The 20,663-nt window shown below is 25.4% G+C and overlaps 9 protein-coding genes across 9 annotated transcripts; 2 read left to right on the top strand and 7 right to left on the bottom strand.

The window, feature by feature from the left end:
* Positions 1-188: 188 nt before the first annotated feature.
* FG386_001260 (amino acid permease like integral membrane proteinplus 11 transmembrane domain) lies at positions 189-1,580 on the top strand (the record flags this gene model as incomplete). Its single annotated transcript, XM_067340653.1, has 1 exon — positions 189-1,580. One exon carries the CDS (start codon positions 189-191, stop codon positions 1,578-1,580), a length of 1,392 nt encoding a protein of 463 aa, XP_067198149.1.
* Positions 1,581-3,117: 1,537 nt separating this feature from the next.
* Positions 3,118-5,016, bottom strand: FG386_001259 (uncharacterized protein; the record flags this gene model as incomplete). Its single annotated transcript, XM_067340652.1, has 1 exon — positions 3,118-5,016. The coding sequence occupies one exon, from the start codon at positions 5,014-5,016 to the stop codon at positions 3,118-3,120; it is 1,899 nt and encodes a 632-aa protein (XP_067198148.1).
* An 818-nt stretch (positions 5,017-5,834) lies between these two features.
* FG386_001258 (uncharacterized protein) lies at positions 5,835-7,005 on the bottom strand (the record flags this gene model as incomplete). The annotated part of the gene is made up of 2 exons (XM_067340651.1): positions 5,835-6,851; positions 6,991-7,005. 2 exons carry the CDS (start codon positions 7,003-7,005, stop codon positions 5,835-5,837), a joined length of 1,032 nt encoding a protein of 343 aa, XP_067198147.1.
* Positions 7,006-7,546: 541 nt separating this feature from the next.
* Positions 7,547-7,958, bottom strand: FG386_001257 (uncharacterized protein; the record flags this gene model as incomplete). The annotated part of the gene is made up of 3 exons (XM_067340650.1): positions 7,547-7,646; positions 7,729-7,866; positions 7,924-7,958. 3 exons carry the CDS (start codon positions 7,956-7,958, stop codon positions 7,547-7,549), a joined length of 273 nt encoding a protein of 90 aa, XP_067198146.1.
* A 157-nt stretch (positions 7,959-8,115) lies between these two features.
* FG386_001256 (Sec14d domain containing protein) lies at positions 8,116-9,413 on the bottom strand (the record flags this gene model as incomplete). Its single annotated transcript, XM_067340649.1, has 2 exons — positions 8,116-8,979; positions 9,048-9,413. 2 exons carry the CDS (start codon positions 9,411-9,413, stop codon positions 8,116-8,118), a joined length of 1,230 nt encoding a protein of 409 aa, XP_067198145.1.
* A 646-nt stretch (positions 9,414-10,059) lies between these two features.
* FG386_001255 (HBS1 eRFS Gtpase) lies at positions 10,060-11,787 on the top strand (the record flags this gene model as incomplete). The annotated part of the gene is made up of 1 exon (XM_067340648.1): positions 10,060-11,787. One exon carries the CDS (start codon positions 10,060-10,062, stop codon positions 11,785-11,787), a length of 1,728 nt encoding a protein of 575 aa, XP_067198144.1.
* Positions 11,788-13,419: 1,632 nt separating this feature from the next.
* Positions 13,420-14,079, bottom strand: FG386_001254 (ER lumen protein retaining receptor protein; the record flags this gene model as incomplete). The annotated part of the gene is made up of 1 exon (XM_067340647.1): positions 13,420-14,079. One exon carries the CDS (start codon positions 14,077-14,079, stop codon positions 13,420-13,422), a length of 660 nt encoding a protein of 219 aa, XP_067198143.1.
* Positions 14,080-14,560: 481 nt separating this feature from the next.
* Positions 14,561-18,718, bottom strand: FG386_001253 (uncharacterized protein; the record flags this gene model as incomplete). Its single annotated transcript, XM_067340646.1, has 1 exon — positions 14,561-18,718. The coding sequence occupies one exon, from the start codon at positions 18,716-18,718 to the stop codon at positions 14,561-14,563; it is 4,158 nt and encodes a 1,385-aa protein (XP_067198142.1).
* A 704-nt stretch (positions 18,719-19,422) lies between these two features.
* Positions 19,423-20,469, bottom strand: FG386_001252 (uncharacterized protein; the record flags this gene model as incomplete). Its single annotated transcript, XM_067340645.1, has 1 exon — positions 19,423-20,469. One exon carries the CDS (start codon positions 20,467-20,469, stop codon positions 19,423-19,425), a length of 1,047 nt encoding a protein of 348 aa, XP_067198141.1.
* Between the last annotated feature and the right edge of the window lie 194 nt (positions 20,470-20,663).

Here is a 20,663-nt window from a genome sequence, read left to right as displayed (position 1 = left end):
ACAAATAAAGTAAAAATATAACATTATTGATTATTTTTATTTGAATTTTCCCTATTATTTTCCTGTGACATAGTACAGAAAGTATTATTATTTGTCAGTATTCACAGCAATATTAAAACTAAATTTACCCCACTATAAATTGTTTGATATTAATTAACATAAAAAGAAAACACAAATAATACCTTAAAATGTTGCAGTGTAACAATAACAGCAGATCTTTGCTATTAAGTATACTTTTAGTGGTAGCATCTTCAGCGAGTATCGGTTGTTTTTTTATCCCTGCATCATATAAAAATGTTGGAATATTAACTGGTACAGTTATATCATTATTAGTTGGAGCATTTTCGGTATTATCTATGAAAATACTAGCAAAAGCATCAGTTAAGACGGGGGCAGAATCATATGGCACATTGCTTTATTACGCATACAGTGGTGAAATAAACAGTAGTATTTTTAATGAAAATGGATTAAATAAAACAATGTTTTCGTTACCAAGAATATTTGACATGTTTATATTCTTAGATTGTTTGTTTTGTGTCCCAATATTTATACTGGTATTATCAAACTTATTGACACAAATACTGCCATTTATAGGGAATTATAACAATTATTTATTTATGTTTGGCTCTAAAACAGCGATGATATCAATTACATCATTGGTACTATTACCAATATGTATACCAGTTAAATATTTTAATTGGATAGGTATTGTTTTTGTAACTATGTTCTCAGTATTATTTTGTTTTTATGTAATATTAAATAATTTATATGGATTTATATTTAAAAATGATATTGAATTTTATAACATTTACAATCTATTATTTAATAAAGAAAAATATTATACATTTGAATCAATATTTAATTGTATATCTTTATTTAATATATGTATATTTACTTTTTTTTCTCAGTTTAACATTATACCAGCTGCATCGAGGCTTTATAATCCAAGTAACTTTAGAATTCGTCTATTAACTGCTTTTACTGGAATTATATTGGTATTTTCATATTCATTAATGTCAATGTTTTCATATATTGTTTATGGTAGTGCAACAAAGGAATTTATTTTGGATAATTTTTCACATAGCTCAAATATATCACTAATTGCAAGATTGTTAGTGGTATTTTCTATGTTTCTTCTTCTTCCACTACATATTTATCCAATGATTGATGCATTAACAAATGTAATCGATAACAACTACATTGAACAGATTAATGAATCTAATGTTTCTGAAAGCAGTCTCCCTTTAATAAGCAAAAAGGACAATAATAAAAATGTTAAAAAGATAAGTTTCATTAGAACAAATTCTGGTAGAATATTACTATTGTCTATTTTATTAGCATTATCATATTTTATCGCAATTTACTTTAGGGATTACCCTTCATATTTGGTAATTATGGCAGGTGGATTTGTAGATTCAATATTTGTTTTCTTGTTTCCAACCTTAATACACTATAGACTGGTTAAAAATAAAAACGAGAGATTCACATCTAGTCCACTAAGAATGGCATTATTATTATTGTTCTTAATTTCAGTTTCTGGTTCTATTAATTGCTTATTAAGTGTTTTAAATGTTTATTGATTGTATATATGTATATATCAAAGGGAAATTTATTTCATGATAATAAAACATTATCTTCTTTTTAATAGAAAATAAATACAATTACACTTTCAATATGTATATAGGAATTAAACAAAATGAATGAAAAGATAAGGTGATTTATATACAAATAGTGTAAACGGTCCAACTGTTACTAATATTATTTTTTTTTATTAACTGAAGTTTAAGTTTTAGGTTAGATTATATTAGATGTTCTATTAAGTTACTTGAATTTATGTATGAATTGATTGTTTTTTTAATTAATACTATTTTATTGATTGATATACACGCATTAGAATTTGAATTAGTAAATTTACAAAAATGATAATTACAAGCATAAAACTATTGAGAATATAATATTTTTCTTAATACCTTAAACACAAAATAATGAAAAAAAGTATTATTAAAAATAAAATGTAACTAATATAAGCATAAAAGCAGAATTATAAATAATAATTTTTTATTTAAAGACAATATTACCTAAAATAATTTAATATTTACATAAATATTTAAGTTTTATTCAAATTATATTTGAAGTTATTTGTATCACATAAATTACACACTATTTTAATATTTAACATTCTTTTTTTATCCTCAATCTTGTTATTCTCACTCACAAAGCTCACACAAATAAATACTAAAATTTTCACAATTAAATACATGTTTTCACTTATTAAATAATGAATTCACATATATTTGTTCTTTATCTTGAAACAATTCACAATTATTATCATTACTTGTTTAAATTATATTCATTAACATACAATTATATAAAAAATGAAATAAATAACTTATCGAGAAAAAACCACAATTTGTTATTCTTTTACATTACCACTACATATATTAATTTTAAATAACAAATAAATATATACATTTTACATTAAAATTACTTTAACACTTTTAAAACTTTAAATTCAGTTCACAATATCTTATTATTAACATCACATACTTAAATTCCTGTTCATTAAAATTATTTAAATAGTTAATCACGTGATTCCATATATTAACATTTCATTCAATTTTCTAAAAAACAATGTAAGCAGCTGCTTTTAAGTAGTCCAAATATGTTTCCATATATTAATATTTGAATATTATTCAAGTTCATTATTATTATTACACAATCAACACATAAGTATTACACAAAACCTTCTTTAATTACTTAATGATATTAAGTTTGCATTATTTATGAATATTTACATAAAACAAAAATTGTTTCAAAGTTACATAACAATTATTAGATAAAATCAATAAAGTTCACTCAAATAATAAATTTCACATTCACATTAAATCTTGAATTTGGATTGACTCCTTACTTTATTTTATTAAATAAAAATTGTGTAATTTGATGCTTATTCAAAATATATTTGAATATCTAAATTATTTAGTTTTATTATAGCTGATGAATTTAACACAGTTGCATGTCTTTTCACTCCCAAACCATTTTACTTTAGGTAAACAAATGTAAATGAGCCATTAAATATTTACTTTAAGTTCTAAAATGAATACAGTTAAATATACTTCACCTCAGAAAATAAGCAGATATAATCGTAACTAATATAATAGATAGTGCATTGTATAAAGGAGATATTGATTTATTCGTATTAGAGGTTTTGAATATCTTGTTAATCTCAAACGAGTTTTGTTTATATTTTATAATAGGATTTCCGTTCTCGTCAAATATTATTTCTTCTTCATATTCATTATCGCTTTCACATACGCCATTTGGACATGCACCATAATCAGTGTTATTCAAATCTAGTTGATTATTTTTCGAACCTACAGGCAATAAATCTATTGTTGTTAAATTTGCCAGTTTGCCGTTAATTGGAATTTTTTGAGTCAAATCAAAATTATTCTTCAAACCTGAATCACTGTTCAACAACTCTGTTACATTTTTTCTAATAATATTTGACAACTCGGTTAAATTTGTTGAATTTTGAATGCTTAACATTGTGCTATTTAGTGGTATTATTATTTTCAACACTTTCGTCTCATTTCCATTTATTATGTTAATACCACCGTTATTGTCACCGATACCGTCTTTTAATATGTTACCTTTCAAAGTGTGATTAACTTTATTATGTTTAATTTCCTTTATTTGATCCAATACTAACTTTGTTGCATTTCCTGTATTGTTTATTAAGCCTTGTCTATCTTCAATATTTACCAAATTACTGCTGGAAATTTTCATTGAACTTGTTGAATCTATTATTTGTTCTACTGAATTCAAAGTTTGATTCAAAAAATTATTCTTTGTATTATTTAGCGATTCTTTATTTATTCCATCGTTAAATGCATCAATTATTGTTGATTTTATCTCCTTCGTAATATCAGATATTTTGTCAAACTTTTCCGATCTAGAATCAAGTAATGTATCGTTTCTTATTGAGTCGTTTGTTATTTCATTTTCATTTGACTCCTGACTAGCATTTTTGTTTTCGTCTGCATTTTTATCATTATTGAGCTCAACGTCATCATTACTTACTTCTGATAGACCTCTTAGACTCCTAATTTGACTCTTTAACAAACTTCTGTTTTTATTCTCTGGATTGCTTAATGTTGAATTTGAGGATTCGTTCTTGACAGCTGTAGCATTAGCTGCCAACGTTGTAGATAGTATAGAAGATACAGTTGTCTCTTCTTTTGTAGTTGCCGTCGTTGTAGTTGTCTTTGAGTGTTTATAATGATGATTGTGGTGGTGAATATGTGTGGCACAACCCTCGTTTCCACGAACCTTGTCAGTATTGCTTTTCTCATTATTATCATTATCATTGTTGCCATTGTTATCATTCTTGTTATTGTTATGACGTCCATTACTTGCATGACTGTTTCTCTTGTTTGTTTTCTTTCCTTTTGAATCGTCTTGATTGTTCTCTTCAGAGTCGTTAGTTTCAATTTGTGTTTTTGATTCCTCTCTTGATTGAATAAGACTAAGCTCATCTCTAGTTAAATTTAATTTTCTTTTAATAATCTTCTTGAAAAATGTTTTTAATATTCCTTCGTCGTCTGTAGAGTCTGATGAATCTGTCGTTGTGTCATCTTTATTTTTTTTGCCTTTTTTTGGTGGTTTGACAAATGATTTATCTGTAGAATTGGAAATACTGTTTTCTGTTCTAATAGTACTTTCTAATGTTGCTGTAACATAATTATTGTGGTTTTTGGTTGTAGAAACAGCAGTAGCAGTAGTGGTAGTAGTAGTTGTGGTAGTAGTAGTAGTTGTTGTGGTAGTAGTAGTTGTGGTAGTTGTATATTTAATCTCACTTGTTGAATTCATTACATTGTCATTTGGAACGCTGCTGCTTGAAAATTCACTTCCTCTAACACTTGAAAAGTTTGAAATAAGTTCATTTGAGCTAATCCTTCCAATGTTGCAGAGGAAAAATAAAATTGAAGATAAAGTAAAGAGAAAATTTCTCATCTTTAAGGTGTATCACAACTTTTACCAACTTATTTTGTTTTCAACTGCTTGTCCCTGCTATTTCTTATTATGTCCTAACTTGTCTTATTAACTATGATAGAATGTATTAATCACGAAAGGAAACAAGAGAAAAGCAATCAAGTAACATAGATTTAAAACTATTACTCTTTTATATTATTCCTTGCTTATACTATTATTTTTTCTGGAATAATAGTATTAAGATACGAAATGCATATTTGCATAATTCAAAGATCATTACCCTCACAACCTAAGGTTCAAATCCCCGCATGTTTATCTACAAATTAAAGATATTTGATATACCAAATATCTTAATTAATTGTTCGAATAGATAGATTGATTAGTATCCCGTAAATAAAACCTAACTTTATATTTATATCATTCGAGCGTTAAAAAATAGATCAACAAATTCAATATTTTGTTTAAATATAAAGAGTTTTAATATTCACATAAAAATTCTAATTGTTTATCTTAATGTTATTTTCAGTTGATTATTATGTTTTAAGTTGACATCCTTGTATAAATCCGTTGAGTAATCTATTTAGCTGTTTATTCCTCAAACATGTGTAATTATACAAAGTCGCTTGCTTTATTTATTGTTATAACACAAAGCATTGTTTACTTGAATAGATGGTAACTATAAGTCAGGTAAAATAGGTGAAAACAAGCCTAACCGTTCAGTTTTTTGAATAATACAGTATTTAGTTAGTGAAAAAAGCAATAAAAATAAAGAAAAAATTAAAAGCATATATATGTATATATATGTACATTTATATAGTGATAATAATATATACAATTAATTATTTAAAAGGAGGCGAATCTGCATCTGAAAGGCGATTTTCTCTAAATAAAGATCTCATGGGATCAAAAGTCCTTGCAAATCCTTCAAGATACTTTTTAGATACCCCTCTCCAAGCATCAAATGATTTGTGGATTTGATTTCTTATGTTATCAACGCTTTGATCAAATGTAATTCCTAATGGTCTATCTGTCAATGTCACTTTTGTAAGCTCATCTGTAACCTTCTCACCCCATCTTTGTATTCCTTTTTTCATTTGTATTTGATTTGCCTTCATATAACCAATATTAAGTTCATCTGGAGTAACTCCTCTTTGTAAAGATCTATCCACGTAATCCTCGTAATTCTGCAATATTCTAACTACTAAATCAGTTGTTGATACACCCTTTGTTCTTTGTGTTGCTTTAAATTTACCGCAACGTTTAAGCCAACCATATATATCATCTTGATCATAAGTTAACGCCGATCTGTTCTCATCGCCATTACAAATCTCATTACTTGGTGTTTCTTCTTCATCCCTTTTTTTTTGTTTTGCTACATAAGGTTCATCGTCGTGTGCTACAAAGTCAATATTATGTTTCTCAATGAATTTCTCATCTATTACCCAGGGACAAGGAGATATTATTTCGTCTACCCATTTAACATGTCTGAGTGTTTCTGTTCTTTCCTGCAATGTTTGAACTGTTCTTCCTTTAAGTCTATGAGTTTCCTCATCACTAGCTACACCTACAATTAAATGTGTGTTTGGGTACATCTTTTTAGCTTGCTCCAACTGCCTCATATGTCCTAAATGTAATAGATCATACACACCATCTGCATATATTCTAACTTTTCTATTTTTATCATATTCTAATATGTCATTGCTATTATTGTCATTATTGATATTTTTTAAATCAGAACTTAAGGAATCGTTCAATAAATTATTTGTTGTATTTTTTTCACTTTTCTTATTGCTTTTCAGTTTTTCCTTTATTCCCTTAATTACTTTAGGTTTTTTACCTAGTTTTTGTCGCGAGCTCTAATAAATCGTTGAAAAAAACACACACAGAATTCAATATGGAGTTATTTTGCAATTTGATGCTTGTGATTAATATTGAATTATTTGCTGTATAATTTAAATCATATAATCACATTATTCTTACTTATGTCTAACTTACCGTAACTGAATCCATTCTATGTGAGTTATTAGTCAAAATATGAGTTCAACTCATTAAATTCAATATTATTAAATTGTACAAGGAAAAATTTCTTAATTAACTGGCAAAGATTCAAGTGAATATAGCACTGCAGAGGAAAATACTATATTTATTAAACAAACAGTATTTTAGCCTTATTGCTACGTTTTTTATTTTTATTCCGATTTCCCTTTATTTGTGTATAATTTTATAAACGGTACCTTTTGGCGGCAAAGATAGTGGGTGGGGATATAAAATAGATCTTATTTTTAATTCAAGTACAATTTCAGTGCCTTTTTAAAATTAAAAAATATAAATAAAAGCATATGGGGTTGTTTTAAAGGGAAATTATTTTAATATACAGGTTAAACAACTCAGACAATAGAAAAAATATTTTTGAGTTAATTATACTTTAATTAAAAAAGCTAAGTGATTTTTTTTTGTCAAGTTCTTGTTTATTTTTGTAAAAATCTGGTTAAATATATCAAATATACATGTATAGTTTATATATGGGAATTATGGATAATGCGAGTTTCTTTTATCCAAAAACCTCTATCGTTTTTGTTGAGAGTATTAACGCCCCATAAATCGAATTTACAGTTTTTCTTAGTGTCTTTAAATCACTACATTCAACAGTACTATGATTTTCGTTAATGTAAAATTGAAGGTTTTGTTATTTTAGTTATTTTTTTTTGTCGTTTAAATAATATTAAAACTTACACTATTAATTTTGAGTCGACAATTTCAAATTGTCTATTAGCTTGAACTTTTGAGTTGTGAACTGTTAAAAAATCAGGTTTTAGAGAATCAATCACAATTTTGGCGTTTTCAGTTGAGCTAAACTCAATAGTAATTACGCTAAAATTAACGAAATATTAATGTAAACAAGGAAAATAAAGTGTAAAATAAACTTACTGTTTACATTGTTTACCAATGTTATTTTCATCCATTTTAGTTTGAATGCAGCAAGTTTTTAAGAACGATAAATTTTATATTATTTTTATTTCTGCTTAAATACATTATATTCTGATGAGAAAATATTTTGTCATGGCAAGAATAAAGCAAACGGGATGCAAAGCGTGGCGGTTTAGTTTATGTTAAAAAAAATTAGTTGTCAAATTCCTTAATTTCTTCATCATTAATTGCTAATTTTTGTTCTTCAACCCAGTACAATTTATTAATTAAATCAGTTTCTATTTTCATGCACTCACTTATGAATTTTCTGGTTGATAATTTTGGTTTCAGCGAAAGGAAGAATTCCTCATAGGTTTCCAACATATAGTTATCCAATGAATAATATTCGCTGGGGACTAGAATATCTAAATTAGGAATTGCTTTAGAGCTTCCACAAATAGGATAAAGGCATGAATTGTTTATGAATCCGCCTCTTGAATGCAAATCAACAGTGTTGATTGGTTTTAACATGTTCCACAATTCGTTGTCGTTTTCTGTAAATAACGCGATTACGTTACCCTTTCTCATATATTCAATAATAGGTTCAATACAACACCATAAATTTTCTTTTAGTGACTTGACTTTGTGTATAATAATTGTATCTATTAAAAGTGGTGAGTAATTCTCAATGATTTCACCTAATAGCTTCATAAACAATTGAAATTCAAATTTACATGAGTATATTTCCATATTACTGAGGTCTAGTGCAATAGCAATATGTGAAACAAATTTCTTCTCTTTAACTGATAATTTGGAAAAATAATCCATAACTCGCTCTAGTTCCCAAACAATTAACTGTCTTAATTCAAATACGCTTACTTGATTCATTGTTACTTTTAAATTTAAATCCGAAACTCTTATGTAATATACTGGTTGTTTGTCAAACTTTAATCCAACACCACTACTTAGTACTTTCTTAACATTATACACCAATATTCTTTTTTTATTCTCATTTATTAATTTTATTGTTGAGTGTTTGTTTTCCTTGTTATATTCATAAATTTTATTCATCCCATCCTAGAAGAGAGAAGTTTAAAAAAAAAGTATTTATTTAATAGTATACAATTAATTTATTATTCACTTACCTCAACTATGTACATGTACACGGAATACTTTGAGAGTTGCATCAACACGTCTTCTTTAGTTAAACAGTAATAACCACGTAGATAAAGCAATTTTTTTAAAAAATCTAATATTAAATACGGCACACCATTTCTTCTTATTATTTCTCCAGACAAAGAGCATAAATTTTTTGTGTCTTGAAAGGAATTGAGGTTCTCTGTATAACTTAAATTGTTATATTTGCTAAAATTTAACCTTTTATTCGTGTTATTCGACTCATTATCCAGTTTAGATATTTTTTTAACAATTTCAGACCATTCATTGGTTATATCAGATTCTTTTCCTTCTAAATCTAACATTTTTGTCTTCATGTAATTAAAATTCAACATTTTTTAAAGTGAGTGTCTAATTAAATATATTATATAAGGTCGTGTATAAATAGATTTATTCACAATAAAAGTAATAAAGGCAATAATAGTAATAATAATAATAATAATATAAAAGTTAAATACAAAGAAAGAAATTGTTTTAAAATTTTATTAAAGATCTATTTTTCCTTTTATTCTTTTAAATGATTTTTTAAACAAGTTTTATTTATTATTTTATTTGGTACCTTCATTTTCATCAGCACACGTGCATGCATTTAGAATATTTATGAAAAAAGCATGTTTCGTAAATTTTATTTTTTACTTAAAGTTATTTCTCCTTTTCTCTCAGAAAATTTATTGCTATTTTATCCGATACACACTCCTTCATTCAATTATATTTACAATATTTTAATTAAAATCAAAATTTTCCGTGCTAATTGCATTATTATAACAGGGTTTTAACATATTGGCGCCACGTTCACGGCGCCTTGACGATTTAGCTTATTAATGGCTTGGGAAAATGATAATGTGATCTTGACAAGTAGAAACAACCTAAAAAAAAGACAAAATAAAGATATAAGCCAAGGTATTTGATAGAGTGATAATCTAATTTATTATTTTTAAAGCATATAGCTCCTTGTTAAAATGGTAATTTAAACACTTAATTATGGTGAAACACAGGTCAAAACATATAGATTTAACGGACGATGATTATTATGATGGATATGACTCCGAAGATGATTATAACTATTATGATGAATGCGAATTTAGAGATGATATAGATAAAGAATCAGTCGATTTAGGTAAAAGGAAAGCATTAACAAATACTAAACAAAATAATATTAATTCTGGAATAAAAGGAGCTCATGTAGCAAATAAAAATAATCAAATTATAAGTAAGAAAAAAGAATTAATTACAAAATCAAAAGGAAAAAAATCTGATTTGGAAGATGTAACAGTAATTGATAAATCAAAAGAGAACGAAATGGTGGAAAAAGTTTCAGATTCGTATAATCATATATGCGTAATATTGGGGCACGTTGATTCTGGGAAATCTACACTTATGGGTCATTTATTTGTGAGTTTGGGATATGTTGAGGAAAACTTAATTAGAAAATATTTCAAGGAAAGTGAAAGTATTGGAAAAAGTTCATTTGCATATGCGTGGGTTTTTGACGATTGTGAAGATGAAAGAGAAAGGGGTGTAACAATAAATGTGACCGCTAAATATATTAAATTAAATAATATAAATGAAGATAATAATAATAATAATAGTTTTATTACAATATTAGACTCCCCTGGGCATGTAGAGTTCATTCCTAGTAGTTTTTTTGCAACTTTAACTTCCGATAGTGCAATAATTGTAATTGATGTAAGTAATTTTGAATCTGGTTTTATAAAAGGTCAAACAAAAGAGCATATTTTATTTGCTTTGTTTTCAAATGTTTCAAATATAATATTTGCGTTAAATAAAATGGACAATATAGAATGGGATCAAAATATATATAATGATATCGCAAGTAATATAAAGGAGTATGTTAATAATGAATTGAGTGAAATTGATAGTGGTAATACTAACTTATTATTCATTCCTGTATGTGCCTTTAAAGGCGTTAATGTATATGAGAAAAAAAGTGAATATATTAATACAGTAACTAATAATTGGTATAGAGGTCCAACATTATTTGAATTATTGAGTGGATTAAGTAGTGTTGACTTTAATGGTAAAAGTAAAATTATTAAAAATAAAATATGTAACTGCTTGGGAAATAAAAATGTTAACAATCACAAAAATGAACTATCTGCTTATATATTTGAAATATTGTCTGTTAACTATAATGAGTTTAAAGCTTCTATATATTTGGAATATGGAACACTTAAAACCGGGAATCAATATACTCTTCTCCCTAATCAAACTAATATCAAGTGTAAATCTATATTAATAGACAAAAAGTACCACACTTCATTTTCTGGATCCGTTTTTATTTCATCAGTAACGTTTACATGCAACATTCATCCAAGTGTTGGTAATGTTATAATTTCAAACAACATTATAAGTCATAGTAATCATCTCAATAATAAAAGTATCGGCTTATATTATCCTATGTTTATTACAAAAAGGATTAAAATTAAATTAATAAAGAAATTAAATAAAGATTATTTTATTAAAAATAATATTATTTGGAATGTACCTGGTAAATCATTTATGCTTTATTTTCATTGTAATTCTATACCAGCCATTCTGAATTTAGTCAAGAATAATATATATTTTTTCGAGGCAGATTACGATTTTGTCTCGTATCTAAGATGTTTATGTCATGATTCATCTAATATGGGAAAGGCGATAATAAGGTTTTTCGGTGTAACTGCTTTTATAGGAGAAACTATATTATAAGCAACAGAGCAAAAAATAAATAAAAAAATTCATTTATATTTCATATTAATGTAATTGTACATTAAAAACATTGAGTTATTAACTAAAGTGTACAAATCTCTATGCTATATTGTTTTTCATTCTATTATTATTTTTTTATATTGAAAAGATACACGCAACCTACCGCCACATTTTTATATTTGTTTCTATTTAATATTTTGTTCATTTCATTACAGATTTTTGCATTGAACATCTTGTGTTTAACTTGAAACTTGTATATTTAAATTTAAATTGTATTGTTAAACACATATAATACAGTTTTATTGTTGGTTTGAAAAGAGAGAAAAAAAGTTCTGACCGAACGGAGCAATATTTAACTAAAATTGTTATTTTTATTGACAACTAATAAAATAAACAAGAATTATTTTTTATTTTACTTTTATGTAGTTTTTAAATATAAACAACTACTCATATAAATAAAATTTCAAATATATTTTTTTTTCTAGTGTGAAGATATATATATATATATATATATAATAACATATTTTAAATAAGCTAATCATTGTTTTATTTAAATTTTGTTATTTTCGATTAGTGAATTATTAAAATAGATAAACAAATTATTTTATAATTAAAATATTAATATGTTTTGATGTTTATATAATTGAATAAATGAAGCCATTTAAGACCATCAAGTAAGTTAGTTTACCATTTTTTTTTTAAAAAGTAAAACATTAATACGAATTAAAATTGGTTGTAAATCACATTTAAATAGACTACTTGGTAAATTACTTTTTATTACTACTAAGTCAGTTCATACTGTAACTAAAAGATATATCTCCGATTTTTATAAAGGTATTTAATTAACCTATATAAATAATTATATTTTTTTTTAACTCAATAATAATTAAATTTAAATTTTCATTTTTCAGACTCAATAAAAAAGATGTTATCATTTAAATTTAGAAAGAGAATGACGTTAAATGAGGCAAAAATGATTCTTGGAGTTAATCAAAATTTTAAATATTCAAAAAGTGATATAAAAGATGTAAGTTTAATTACGTTTAAATTATTTATTGATTTATTCTATTTTTACAATATTTAAATAATTTATTTAATAATCAGATTTCAGGAAAAATGTTGGAATTAAACGAAGCAAGTGGGAAATATAAAGGATCACCTTATATTCAGGAAAAGATATTGATTGCGAAAAAACTTATTATAGATGAATTAATTAAAAAATCGAGATTAAAATAACATGCTTTTTTTCTTCTTTAAATTCTGAATTACTATAAATCAAGAAAAACTAAAATTTTGATTGTACAATAACCAGTAGTAATAAAAAAAAAAATAGAAAAAAATTCAATATATAGACTTCTTCATTTAAAAAATATAATACTAACAATTTACATAAATAATGTTTAAATTTAACTAATTTTTACACATTTTTATTTCATTTCAATATGATTCTTCATTTATAATTTTTTGATATTAATTCGTTATTAATGACTTTTATATTTATACACTAAAACTAACGCCTACTATTTGTTTTTTCCTTAACTTTGCTATTAAATTATATTGATTTTAGTAATTTAATATTAAAATTAAGAAAAACTATTTATTTGATATATTAAACTTGAATAATACATAGATCTATATTTCAATTGAATATGGTAATATAAGTTTTTGGCCATACCATTTACTCATTGCATAGTAATAAAAAAAGTCTAGGTAAATAGCAGTTTGAATAATACCACCTATCCAACCCACCCAGTTAACATAATGTTGCGAATAAAAACGATATATCCAATTGAATATGTAAAATAACCTATAAAGTCCCATTGTAACAACATAATGAGACGTTAAATTCTCTACTTCTCTAAGTTTTTGTAGTAATATTAATTGAGGTAATATTGCAACAGACTCAAGCCAAATAGAGAAACTCCATAGTATCTCAGAGGGTATCCATCTTTCCGATGTAAGCAAACCTAGTAAAAGTGCAGGTAACAACAAATATTTTTGATATGAAAAACTATCAGCATTCGAATCATATGTTCTACTTATTGGAATTTGAAATCGCATTAAATATATGCAATAGCTCGTACTTCCTATGAATATCACTTTCATTAATGAATTATAAACTGATACAAAACTCCAAAGTAAGTCGATATAACGACAACAAAATACTATTAAATATACCTCTTGCATTTTACAAGATATTCCCAAACAACTCTTACTTTTCCTCAACTTCTTAAGTAGCAAAAATATGCTTAACAAATGTAACATATCTCCACAAAATCTAAACCCATTCATTTTTATTGAATAATTACAACACTGTAATTTCAAAATTTATCGTATTTTATTATATAATTTATATTATTGTTGATATTAATATTTATAATACTAATTAAATTATTGATTGTTTTTGTTTTTACTTTTGTGTAATTTGTATTATTATCTGTTGCCTTTCCCACTATTCCTAAGCCAATGTCCTTTTCGCCTTTACTTTCTATTCTATTTTTTTTGAATAAACAACTTGAAAATTTAAAGTTATTTAATCCTATATTAAATAAAAATTCGTTATACTTTCATCTAATTGTTTAGTTTTATTTCATTAACTTCACTTAAATTACATGAATTAAAAACCAACACTAAATTTGAGGCAAAACAGAAAAAGAAAATATTGGCGCTGTAATGGTGGCGCTTAAATGCATATAATTAGTAGATTAACAATAAATTTTCAAATTTATAATTTAATTTAAAACAAGGAAAAAAAGTCATAATTAGAATACATCTATACTAACTTTATATTGCTTATCAATTCTCTATAACTTCTAGATAAGTTGGAGATCACTTCCAAAATGTTTGGTAATGCCAAATAGCCTTGATTTAAATCTGTATCCTTGTGTTGATCATTTAAGCCAAGTATACATTCTGAATATGTTCCCACTTTAGATTTTGTTATACTAGTTCTCACTATATCACTAAATACTTTTACATATACATGTTTTGGATAAGGAATGGTGTATGAGTCATACATCAGGACCACTTTATAATCAAAATATTTTTGAATATCTAAAATGAACGTCTGAAATAATTCCCTTGAAATAGTTAATGGATTCGATTTTAGGTTGATTTTTTTGAGTAAATTTTCTGTGGTGTTTAAATTAACATATTGATTCCTTAGTCCTGAACAGGACAATGTAAGGTTCATTTTTGAGCTTAAATTTATCGACTTAGGTCTAATAATTTTTTCATAATTCTCATTTAGAGTTATAATAATGTCACACTTTGGATTGTTGAACAATATCAATTCGTTAACCTTATCAATAGGTAAATAAAACTGACTTTCAATTATAATATTTAAAAACATTTTAGACAAATGTACAAATCTTAATGAGTTATAGTTGTTTGGGACTTTAATGAACAACGATTGAGGATCAATTAAACTAGATACATAGAATGGCTTTCTCTCTTTATTGTGTTTATTTGTGAAATTATAATAAAAAGTATGAATTTTATCCAACTTTTCATAATCTTCATTACTTATGCGTGTTTCAAATCCATTTTCATCCACTTGATATTCCAAGTCAACAATCAACGGTTTTTTTTCCCAATTATAACCAGATATTAATACTAGAGATCTAATGAAGCCACAAGTTGGAGAAGTAATAAATCCATGAAAATTATTAATAAAATCGTTGCTTGTGTAAACATATGAAACAATATGATCTATAAATTCTTCTGAGTTTGGTATCTTCATATTTGAAGCAAATTCCTTTAGTTTTCTAACTGTTCCCCTAAATGAAGGAAAACAATTACTTAGATTCGATAGTTTTGAACTGACTTGGACACTCCACCATAAATCTCTAATCTGATTAATATCCTTCAACTCATTTTCATCCATGTTTATATTTTTCTTAATAATATCATTTGAAATATTGTCCAAATCTAAAATTTTGTTAGCAATATTTAAAAATTCGTTAGAATGAAATATAGAAACCCTGAATGTAAGATGTTGTGTCCAATAAACGTCTAAAAATGGTTTAAGTCCATACTGATCATTCACTCCTATAAATATATTACTTTCCTCATATAAATCCCTAAGATAACATCCATCGTAAAAATCATCATTAGGAATTATATCAGAATTTATAAAGTGTGATTCACTCAATTCTTGTTTTATTTGAAGCAAAAATGCTGTTTTTATTCTATTTATTGAATCTTTTGTTTTAGGCCAATTTGATGATTGTTCCAATTCAATAACACACGAAATTTCAGTGGTTGTACCATTGTAGTTGCAATTTTCACTATTTGAGATCTCATGTAAATTTGATTTCTCACAAGAATTAATACAATTATAGTACTCCATAAATCTTAATGTTGAACTTGAAGAAGTTAAACTCTTAATTTTTAAAGGCATCGATTTTAAATTCATTATTTTTTTCTTAAAGTTTTCAAATTCTTCAATAATACACCTTTCGTTTTTATTATATGGTAATATATAACCAAAAGGTGTATTTAAACTATAAAATACCAAATTATCACCTGAGTTTTTCAAAGTTTTTTCGTTATGGTCATAGTGAATGATAGGCAAATATTTATTTAATACGTAATCAATTATCTCAAAATTAACACTCATATTACTCATAAATCCTTCCTTTAGCTTAGATTTTGAATCCCATAGTACTGTTTCTAATACGGTACCATCTTTAAACCTTCTAGTATCAACTTTATTTCCCCAAAATTCCTTAAATATTTTGGACTCTTTAGTGTTTACAGAAGGTCCTTTAATTAGGTACTTAGTAACTGATTGGTCAAATTTCAACCCAATTATACATCCAAAGCTGCCGTCACTAGAAATTATTTCTTTCAAAGAGATTTTATTCAATCTATCAGAAAAGCACCTACAAAGTAAATTTCTTATAGCGTCAACTAAATTTGTACTTCTATTATTTTCCCATATTGAGTTGAAATCTCTTTCAAAGCTATATTTTTCGTTAATTATATCACTATTTGAATCGTAAAACCTTTTTAAACATAATTTTTTTACATTGTAATCTCCTGGTATTGTGTGACCTAATCTTAATTTAATACCTTTAATAGTGTTTCCGCGATAAGATGTTATAATAAAACAAGAATCATAGTCTAATAATGAAATATTTCTGTAGTCTGTAAAACATGTTTCATTTTTTTCTAAGCTAAATAATTTCAATATATTATCAGAATAATTTAACATATTCTTATTTTCAATAAATGATAATGTTGACGTTATGATATCTTCTAATTCATTTTTTACTAAATCCTGACATCTCCACAAAATATTATGGCTTTTCTGTTCATTGAAAAAAATAAACACTTGTTTACAAATTAAATCTCTATTATACAAATTTAATGATTTTTTCTCCTTCAAATAATCACTACCTCTAAGAAATACCCTTTTAAAACTTTCAGGTTCACTTCTTCCAATAACATAATGTATTCCTGTATTTTCACCATTATCGTCTTCTAAATTTAAAGTTTCTCTCCATCTAGTTATCATGTTTCTGACATTAGTTAAGACAATTTTAAATAAATTAAAAGGTGATACTAAATTGTCGTCTACAACTGTTTTATTTAATAGATATGAATGAAATAGAAAACACATAATGACTTCGCTATTAAGTTGTCCTATTGAGTGATATTCTTCAAATTTAGAAATACCATCTACATCATTTCTTAAAACACAATTCATATTATTCTTTCTATTTATATAAATATTATCCCATATACCAATTTTAATACACCACACTTTTAATAGCCTAAAGGTATTTAATAATAGTTTATTATTTAAAATAGTATTTTGTATTTTTTTCTTGTACCCATTTTCCTTGTAAAATTCATTTAATTCATTTAATATTGCTCCATTATATTGTGGCGTTGGTGGAAGTAGTAAATGATTTAAATTAGGTGGACATGTCCACGATTCACTGTTTGTAATGCTTTCAGTTACGGAGTTCCTAAATACAGAAACATTATTCACGTCAATTAAAGTCTCATTTTTTGGGGAAACTGTATGAATTCTAAAAGTAATACATTTGGGAGTGACTGAAAATGAATTCCTATTTTCACTATTTAATTCACCATTTGAGTTTTGTAGCATAAAAGTTATTATTATTATTGGGAGATAAGTTAAACCATATGAATAATCAATTTCTAAATTAATTTTATCATAACTACCTATATTTTTGATTGAATTTTCTATCAAATTTTTAGTCACGCCTTTATATTCGCTTAATTTAAAGATGTTCTCAATAAGAGATACAATTTGTGAGTTCAATACATCATTTTCAAAATTTGGAGTCATTCCTATCAACTTCTCCAATTCAACATATAGTTTGTAAACGAATACACCTCTTTTAATAAAATATAAGTAATTTAAATGGTCATTTTGTTGAAATATGGATTCTGGAAGTTCTAAATATAAGTCAAACTTAAGATTAGTATTACAAAACATATCTATATTTTCAAAAAATTCATTATTCAGTATTCTCAAATTTTTAATGTCTTCTTTTGAATTGTAGTTTACAATACTTTCTTTAAACATGTTCTCAAATCTTAATAGATCTGAAAACTTGTGCAAATTGCCAGACTTTTTATTGTATTTAGATTCAAAACCACTGATTACATCTACTGAAATACAATTATTCAATGGCAAACAATATTCTATTTCATTTATTTTTATTATCCAGTAAATGACATATGGCAAAAACGAAATGAAATATTCATTAAATACAAAGTTAAGTTTATTACAGTTTCCTAGTTCTTTTGACAATACTTCATTTATATATGAATCAATATTATTTGATGAACTAAAGGAATTCAGTATAAATATATCTTTTGCAGTTATTGGATGACATTTTTTTCTGCTTTTGTTATTTCTTTGAGGAATTTTTTTATTTTTACTCTTCATTTTTAATAAGTAAAATACAGATGAACAAAATCAATTGCCTATATCTAAAGAGTTTATTATGAAATTATCTATTTCTTATTCCAATTCAATTTTTAACTAGGTACTTGATTTGATTCTGAAACTGTTTAATAAGGATTCTTCTGCTCTTCTAAATAATGAACTGAAAAGAGAAACACCTTAACTATCGTTATATCATCATTTAATTTAAGTCAACGTTACTTAAAGATAAATGTAACAACTGTAACCAAAAAATGTGATAAAGGAATTACTCCTCTTAATTTTTTTTGTTTTGTTTTACGTGAAATTTTAATTTTATGTTAGTTATTGACATTCAAATAGTTACCGCATATATCTGAAGCGCCACATGTGTTGTGAAGAAAACAAATAGGTCTCGCTGTGATTGTAGAACATATCAGGTGTTAATAGTTTTTAGTGTAGTTTCTATTTTGTTAAGTTCACTTATTTCACGAATTTTGTATTTAAGTCAGTTTATTATTGTAATTTTTATAAGTAGTAAAATTTAATAGGTATTTAAATTAAGAGAACAAAAATAAAAATTAAAAAAAAAGACGAAGATCTGTATTAAAAACAAAAAAATTTACATTTTATTCTTAAAGCAAGTGTCTATTAGTTTGTTAAAATTAGAGTTTTAAACTTTCAGAATTAATCAGTATCTTGTGTTTATTTTAATGAAAAACTAATTTTTAATTGTCTGTAGGTAATGAATTTAAATCACTATTTGGTATTTCATTAGTTTTATTTTTATTTGAGTTTTCATGTTTGTTTTTTGATTGTTTCTTCTTTCCCTTTCTTATTCTAAGATTATCCAACTTTTCCTTGAATCTTTCAGTTTTACTAACTTTACCTTCTTTATTATTATTGCTTGGGCTGTTGTTAGTAGTATTGCTTGGTGATGATGAAGTCTTTTGTTCAAGTTCACTACTTTTACTGTGTGAATTTTCACTGTTATTATACAAATTATTAATAATAATGTTGTCACTGCTTTTTATACTAACTTTATCACCCTTTTCATGTTCAATATTTTTGTTTTCATCATCATTTTTGTTATCACCATTATTCTCATTTTCATTTGGTATTTCGCAATTTTCAATATTCATAGATTTTACTATTCCTATATTTTGAAGTTTTCTCTCAATTATTTCACTATTTGATTCATCGTTCACATTGTACTCGTAATTCTTTTTAAATGTTGGGTCTTCTGAAAATGTTGATAACAATGCTGCTCCCTTGTGTACATCCATTAATTTGTGTAATCCTTTGATTACGTCAGCGTTTTCGACATTACACAACTCCACAAATTTTTCTAGTTTGTCCAATGAAATATACAATTTCTCCAATTGACTCTCTGTATCATCTACATTTTTTTTGATACTTGTAATTGAATTATCAAATTCTGCCAACTGTCTTTCAAAATTTGAATGTACATCAATTAGTGATGAAACTGCAGATTTTTCACTTGCCTGTACTGTCTCAAAATTATCATTATTCAATCCTATTTCTATTTCAATATTATTTGATGTCGATTCCTCCTTAGCAGGTTTTGACTTTTTACTTTCTTTTGACAGCTTTTTTAATTTCTTAAATTTTGAATGGCTTTTTGTGCTTTTACTGCTTTTACTACTTTTATTGTCTGCAGTATCTGAATCATCATTGTTTTTATATTTACTAAGGCCAAGGATATTTAATAATTCAGTTCCCATTCCGGAAACATCGCTCCCTTTTCTAGGCATATTGAATGTGCGTATCTAATTTAAATAATTTTTTTTTAAAAATAATAAATTGATTTTTATTTAAGTTTGTAATATTTGCAGTGTAACAATTAAATTAGTTCTTTTTTAAATTCAAATAGGTAAAATAATAAATCTTAAGTAATTCAATAATGTATTATGATTTTTAATACTTATTTGTTTTAACCTACTATTAA

The sequence above is a fragment of the Cryptosporidium ryanae genome, assembly GCF_009792415.1.
Source record: "Cryptosporidium ryanae isolate 45019 chromosome Unknown contig_22, whole genome shotgun sequence".
NCBI lineage: Eukaryota > Apicomplexa > Conoidasida > Eucoccidiorida > Cryptosporidiidae > Cryptosporidium > Cryptosporidium ryanae.
This window is presented reverse-complemented; position numbering and strand designations above follow the sequence as displayed.